The sequence below is a fragment of the Penaeus chinensis genome, chromosome 20, assembly GCF_019202785.1.
Source record: "Penaeus chinensis breed Huanghai No. 1 chromosome 20, ASM1920278v2, whole genome shotgun sequence".
NCBI lineage: Eukaryota > Metazoa > Arthropoda > Malacostraca > Decapoda > Penaeidae > Penaeus > Penaeus chinensis.
Genome location: NC_061838.1, coordinates 7,483,041 through 7,490,540, shown reverse-complemented (window position 1 = coordinate 7,490,540; position 7,500 = coordinate 7,483,041). Strand labels below are relative to the sequence as shown.

General features: G+C 33.0%; 1 protein-coding gene across 1 annotated transcript in view; it reads left to right on the top strand.

Annotated features, from left to right (window-relative positions):
- The window catches only part of LOC125036170 (TELO2-interacting protein 1 homolog), an 11,293-nt gene that overhangs the window by 2,575 nt on the left and 1,218 nt on the right, over nt 1–7,500 (top strand). The window contains exons 3-10 of the mRNA XM_047628607.1: nt 2,399–2,576; nt 2,705–2,879; nt 3,085–3,285; nt 3,551–3,723; nt 4,002–4,228; nt 5,091–5,273; nt 5,955–6,167; nt 6,595–7,500. The exon at nt 6,595–7,500 is cut by the window's right edge and continues 692 nt beyond it. Of these exons, the coding sequence (XP_047484563.1) occupies nt 2,399–2,576; nt 2,705–2,879; nt 3,085–3,285; nt 3,551–3,723; nt 4,002–4,228; nt 5,091–5,273; nt 5,955–6,167; nt 6,595–7,500 (2,256 nt within the window). The remainder of the gene's footprint in view (nt 1–2,398; nt 2,577–2,704; nt 2,880–3,084; nt 3,286–3,550; nt 3,724–4,001; nt 4,229–5,090; nt 5,274–5,954; nt 6,168–6,594) is intronic.

The following is a 7,500-nucleotide window of genomic DNA, read 5'->3' as shown; positions in this document are numbered from 1 at the left end:
ATCCAAAGCTTTAGTCAAGCTGCATTGCAGCTTACTGACATCAGTTGCTCTGTATGATGAATGGGTCAGTATGTATGCTGAATGAACATTTTTTCTTTGTCTTTTTTTCCTTATGACTTTACAACAGAGACTTGTATGTGATATATAAGGTGATACATATCATCCTTTTTTATCTCTAAATGCCAACTTAGTGAAGGATCTGTCCAATGAATGAATTATTTTTGTTAGATTTGTTTTCTGGATATTTTTCTTGTGATTTTTTTTTTCTCTCTCTCTAAAGCTCTGGAATTGTAAGAAAGCCCTTGAGGCCCTTTTCTTTCAAATGGAGATGAAAAAGGACAAATTGCACAATATTGGGAGGTGTCTCATGAAGGACTCATAAAGATAGGGAAAGTACTTGGATACATATTGAGGAATAGTGGCCAGACATTCAAAGCTTGAAGGACTCATAAAGCATTCAAAGCGTGAAGGACTCATAAAGATAGGGAAAGTACTTGGATACATATTGAGGAATAGTGGCCAGACATTCAAAGCTTGAAGGACTCATAAAGCATTCAAAGCGTGAAGGACTCATAAAGATAGGGAAAGTACTTGGATATATATATATTGAGGAATAGTGGCCAGACATTCAAAACTTGTCTGACCTAATTCATTAACAAACATATTCAAGCAAAGAAAGCTTAATCTCATCAGTCAAGTTTAATGAAAACTTAGTAATCTCAGATAATGTCACAGAACATGTGAAGGTATATGCTTTTGAAAATGTTTTCAGACCAATTGCCAATAAATACTTTTATTAAATGTTTTATTAATTCAAACTTTCATGTATAACATATATGTTATAGATGTTATGTTCATGTGAATGTACTATAGTCATGAGATAAAGTGCTTTAACATGAACATGTAAATGGTAATGCCATAGATGATAGTTAAGTTAACAAAACATTTAAGAAGCATATTTTAAGGCAATTGGTCTCAGAACACCTTTGGACGTGCATACCCTGGCATATCCTTTTGCCTTGAATATTATTATTTGGAAGTCACGGAAATAAAAGTCAATAAAGTACTGTATAATTAAGCATCTTGGAATACAGTGGCTTATATGCACTTTGATTGTGGTATTGTTACTCTTACCCAATTGGATATCCTGATTCATGTCTAGCACGGCCTGTGGGCTTGATCGCTGATTTCATGATTCACAACTCCTAAGCCACAGTGGCTATAAAAGCATTAAGGAAATCATTTTTGAAAAGGTTTGGGTTTTAAACAGATAAAAGCAAAAAAAAATTGACATAAAAGGATATACTTATTGTATGCTGAGTGGTTAATTTGCTGCATAATAAAATGTATTGGAAATTATATACCCAGTACTTCTTAACATGTTTCAAGAAGCCTGAGTAGTTTGACATATAAGGACTGTCAAAAACCTTTGTTTTTTTAATTATTGCTACTGTTGGTTATACTTACATTGAATTAACTTGTTAACATGTTAACCGATTCCCAACGGGCATGTCACGTATCTCTGCCATTCCCACTGTGAGTTTACTTGTTTGATTGTTTTTACGCATAGATGGCTACACTTGTACTAAATCACCAATGAGCCAATTACGAGTACTGCCTGTCTCGCCCGTTTACCCTTTTCTATAATTTACAAAAACATTTTACGTTATCTTATTTTGCTCTTACTATTGTTTATAACATTATAGTAATTATAATGTTTATAATAAAAATAACACCATCAATATTCATAGCACTAGTAAAAAATACATTTTCCAGCCAATTCAAGGAAAGGTGAAATCAAGCAAGGCAGAGCCATCTATGTGTAGAGACATTTCAAATAAAATATAAAAAGTGAGCACAGCATTTTCCCCATTTTTGTTCATTTTCCCTGTTGCGAATGGGTTAACTCATGCAATATCTGTTCTCTCTTTCCTTTTAAAGAATACCTTATATTCAGAGTCAGTCTTACAATATGTATTAAACTTTTGTAGTAAGCTATTTTTTTTTTTTTCTTTCTTTCTTTCTTTCTTTCTCTCTTTCTTACAAAGCTTCTAGGAACGTCTAGAGTGATCTAACTTTCATGTTATTGAATAACTTGTAAAACTGCTCCACAATATTTCTATAGTAAATCTACTAAGAACATCAAACTCTTTATTCTGCTGATAATTCTTTTTAAAAAATCTGTAACTTGAAATTACATTATTGTGCTACTACTATTAGCAGCAGTTATAGCACAGACCTTTCAAATTTAGAATTTCAGTACTTGCTAGGCATTCCCCCGAGGTCTAATTCATTGAAACTTCAAAGTGACTTGACTTTGCTGATGGTCATGTTGTAGGCCTTGATCACTTATTGATTTAAAAGTTGCATAAAAATGATTCCTTCGTCTTTTCTACAGTTGGGAATGTGAGTGAGGATTGTAAGCAGGCTGCTTTAGCAACAGTATCAATTATAGTAGACAACACTTCAAATGATGTTAAAGATAAAATATATGGAGACGTCTTTAGACCCCAGCTAGGTCATGCTGTTTTTATTTGCCTAAAGCTGGCACAGGAAGAAAAGAATCGCAGTTTAAGGTAATTTGAATTTTACTTCTTTAATGGACTGTTTGTTTGATACACTGTTTGAAAAGCTTGCCTTAATTATGTAGATACAATTTTTTTCTTTTCTTTTCTTTTCTTTTGCACTGTTTTTTGTTTTCCAGAATTGAAGCCATAGAGACCTTGTCCGCACTTGGCCAGAAAAAGAACTTTGAAATGTTTCTCAAAGACCAACAGATGGCCATCAGTCAGACCTTTTCGAACTTTCTTCCCGGCATCGTAATGGCCCTTGCCAAAATAGCCACTGGGGATGAAAAGCAAGGTCATAAGCTTACTGTGGTGAGTAATGAGTAATAGTTGTTTTTTTTTGTTGTTGGATTCACTTTTTCATCTTGTGAGACATAGTAAAATGTAAATTTTCTCTCAAAGATAAATAGTGCTGATAAAAGTAATAAAATAGATAAAAAGAAAAACAGCATAAGAAACTGATATATTAGTATTTTCTTTTTCATGTCTTATTTTCTTTTATCCTATTTTTAATCAGGCTGCAATTACAACTTGGATTCACTTTGTGATTGTGGTTATGAGGGACTGTTTCCTTGAAGAGCAATCTTCTTCGTTCGGAGACAACAAAACTGTGATGGAGCTGAAATCACGTCTTTTTGAGGAAGGAAACAAATCAAAGAAAAGGGAGACTGAAAGAAAAAAGAATTCAAAATTTGATCTTCCTGAACCAGATGAGGAGGTAATTTGTGAGCTCTGATTAATTAATCTAAGAGGGTTGTTTTGGAGCCATTCATTCATTACCAAATGATATACTACTTTATAATTCAAAGTATATTGAAAATGATTGGCAAGTTTGTCATTTGAGATTATAACAGAATACATCAAAAGGTCTTGTTTAGAATTTATCAGTTAATTTTACTTTAAGTAGTGAAACAACATTGATTTGTAATTATATTTTCATTTAATATATTCTCTGTATTAAAAACAAAAACACATGATTTCAGACCAATTCACAGAAATTACCAAATATTGAGATAAGTAACGACTGGATTCAAGGAACAGCAGACAAATTAATGATCCTGGTCCAGTCGATGGCCAAGCTGGTGACGCACGCACACTGGAAAGTGAGATTGAGTCTTGTAGACTGGGCTCAGCAGATCATATGCAAGTGCTCAAGGTGATGATTTTCATGGTTTGAATTTATAGCCTTTAGCTTGTAGAAGGTTTCCACAGATAAGTGGTTACTGTATCATAAAAGTTTAAATAATTTGGAAATAACCGGGTCCCCATGGGGATGCAGGCATCTGTAGTTTTAATTCACAGCATAGAGATGATATAAGGTATTGGTTTAGAAAAAATTAAAGTAGCATAAGGCTATTATTTGGTCTTACACTTTATCAATCCATTTTTTTTGGTAAATGCACTTAACCTGATAGTCCATTTTTTTTTTCTCAGATCACTTGAAGGCAGTTTAGTCATGGCTATAGAAGTGATAGTGACACTGAGGAGTGATGATGAGGTTGAAGTTGGTTCAGCAGCTCAGGAGGCTCTGGTAACAATCACACAGGTTCTTCATATTGGCAAGAACCAACTCCAAGGCAAGCAGCAAGGGTTGATGGAGCTCCTGGAAGAAAAAGTTCATACCCTCTCTTCGCAGTTGCCAACCATATTTCGACAGGAAGGTTTGTGCATTCTTTGCTTCTTATTATCTCTAAATGTTCAAAAGGTCATAAGATTGGGAACTGTAACTAATAATAAATAATATAAGGTAAACATCATTTGCTGGTGTTTCATACTGTCTGTTTTTGATAGATGGATCGATGGGAGGATGGATAATTATGTAGATAGATAGATAGTCATGAGCTGTAATAAATGAATTCTAAATACCATTCAGTACAGTTGTGTAAAAACTGTTGGGTTGTTCTTTAATAGATATACAAATCTTATTAATAAAATACTCATGTAGCCCACTCATTATATAACATGGAAAATTATGGGAACAAATTTCATAGTACTTGACTTAATGCTTATATACAATTATACCAGTACATCACTGCTTTCATAAGCCTTATCAGGATACCATGTAAGTAAAAAATTTGAGATTTGAAATAACAGCCATTGCCTGTCCTTTAGTCATTAGCTAGAAATTGACTTATGAAATTGATATGCTATATGGAAACACTTATATTCTAGATGTGGTATAGTGGATTTTTTATAAATATTGTCAGTATTTATATAGGGAAAAAATACTACTCTTGTTTACTATTTAATTTCTTTGATTATATGAACACAATACTCTTTGGTTTTGAATTGCTAAAAAATGTTGTTGGGTGTTGTGCCACTTGACTAGATATGCTAGTATTATATTTTCTGTATCATATACCTAGCTTAAGATTTTTGTTTTTCTTCTGTTTTTGTTCTTGCCATTTAGTTAATATTTCCGATGATGGCTGAAAAAGAAATGTTATTACAAGACATATCTTTTAGAAGCTAAACTTGGTGTATCAAATATTGCTAATGCATGTACTCCAAAACATTTTCCAGATGATGTGAAGTCGCTAACAGCTTTAAGGCAGTTACTTGGATGCTTAGAGGTCCTCGGAGAAAGACTCAGTCACCTGGTAATGTGGCCAAGTCACTCACAGCGTCTTTTTCGAGCTCTCACCTCCATGCTCACTCTCGACACAAGGGAATCAGACCTTCTGCTTGAGAAAACAAATACTCATGGTAAGTCCTTTGTGTTAACTAAGAGGATTTCAGTAGTGTCTGTGATTTCTTTTCATTTATTAGGGTTCTTTTGTTTGCTATTTTTCTTCATGTTAACATAATTGTTGTTATTGTTGCTGTTGTCATCATTATCGTTATTACTTTTATTATTTTTATTATCATTGTCATTATTGTTTTTATTTTTTTTTTATTACTATAATTATAATATTGTTATCATTATAATTATCATTATTGTTATTATTAGTATTGTTATTTTTATTAGTAGTATTATTATTCTCATTATCATTATTATTATTATCATTATTATTGTTGTTGTCTTATTGTTATTATTGTTGTTGTTATTATCATTATCATTTTTATTATTATTTATTATTATTATTATTATTATTATTATTATTATTATTATTAATATTATTATTATTATTATTATTATTATTATTATTATTATTATTATTATCATTATTATTATTATTATCATTATTATTGTTGTTGTTGTTATAATAACTATCATTATTATTATTGTTGCTATCATTGTTATTATTATTATTGTTGTTATTGTTATTTAGATTGCTAATTAGAATAGGTAGACTTATCTGTCTTTCTTTAGATGATATGGATAATGTGGAATTACAGAAATAAAGATCACAGAGCCACACTTACAAATTCCCTTCATCAACCCAGATCCCTTCGAGGTGCTGATTCTCAAGCCAACCCTAGGACAGTCCTTCAGGTATTTCACCGACAGACGCATTTTTGAGACTCTCACTTCCACCTGTCGACTGATTGGTTGCCATAGCGACGTGAAGGCTGTAACTGACCTGTGCCTTGACCTTCTGCAGGAAACAACACAACACCAGAAGGAAGTCCTCCTTTTGCTTACACTGATCATCCAAGGTTTGATGTTCTAAGATATGTTAGTTGTGTACAGTTTATCACGGTCTTCACACTCTTTCTTTTATGTTTGGACAGTAAGATGTGTCAGTGTAGTAGTAATATGTAGTTAGGTATGTTTAATATTAAGTGAAACATGGTGTTGATAAAATAGTTCCTTATTAGAGATTTTTCTGTGTAAAGTGAATATAAGTAGACATCCTATAATTGTCTGTTTAGTTTTTGTTTTTCTTATTATTTTCTTGTAAATTGATTCAAGCAAGTGCAGCAGAGAAGATGGGATATTTTTTAAGGAGTTATTAATGTTTTATATCATCTTTTACTTTGTCATTTACTAGTTATTCTATTTGCTATTACCAGTGTTGACTGTTAAGAACTAAGAGAAAAAAAGTGTTCATGAAATATTTTATTTTTCTTCTTTTATTTCCAGGAAGAGATAGAAGAAAATGGAAAGAGAAAGACAAGCAGATTGTCCAGCCAGAAGAGAATGAAAATGTTGTGCAAAATGTGATAGACCTCATAGCGTGTCAAGAAATTTTTGATGCAGCACTGTATGTCCACTCGCAAGGCAAAACTAGTGCTAATGATGGAGATACCATAAAGGACTTTCTTGTCCCAGTTAATACACACAGGAATATATCAGTGGATTTGGTGAAGAACAATGTTGTGCTTGTAGCCAATGCCTTGAATTTGATCAGTGCTTGTGCCCATATGGTTGGTCTAGATTTTGTAATGTTCCTAAACAAAGTTTTATGTCTAGTGATGGAAAAAGCTGGAGAATCTAATGTACTGGTTGGGCACACAGCTAGTAATACATTAAAGGAGATTGCCAAAGCTTGTGAGTTTGGTAGCATATCAGAGTTAATAGAGAAGAGCGTCCCCCACTTCTGGTATCCTCTTTCAATGAGGCTCAAGAGATTGCCACAGTATCCTTCTGCACCCTTAGTTCTCCAAGTGTGTTTGGAATATGCCAATGTAGACTTAATGGCTTTCACTGAAGAGTTGGTGGAAGATGTGTTGCTTTCCTGTGATATGCACCATAGCACACAAGCTTTGCCTTTGCTTAAAGTGCTGTTGGTCTATGTGATGGCTGTTAAAAAGTATGAGGCAAAACAACATGCTGTGGATGAAAAAGAAAAACAAGAAGATCATAGTGGTTGTGCTGAAAAGATGGATGTTCAACAAGAATTTCCTGAATCTGGCGATAAGAAGGGCGAGGTAGCCAATTTTTTGTTAAATTATCATAGAACAAAAATGAAAGTTCAGGAAGGATTGGAAGCTGATACTGATGAGGTTATGCAAGAGGATGTTGGTGAAGCATTCAAGAAACTAGGAC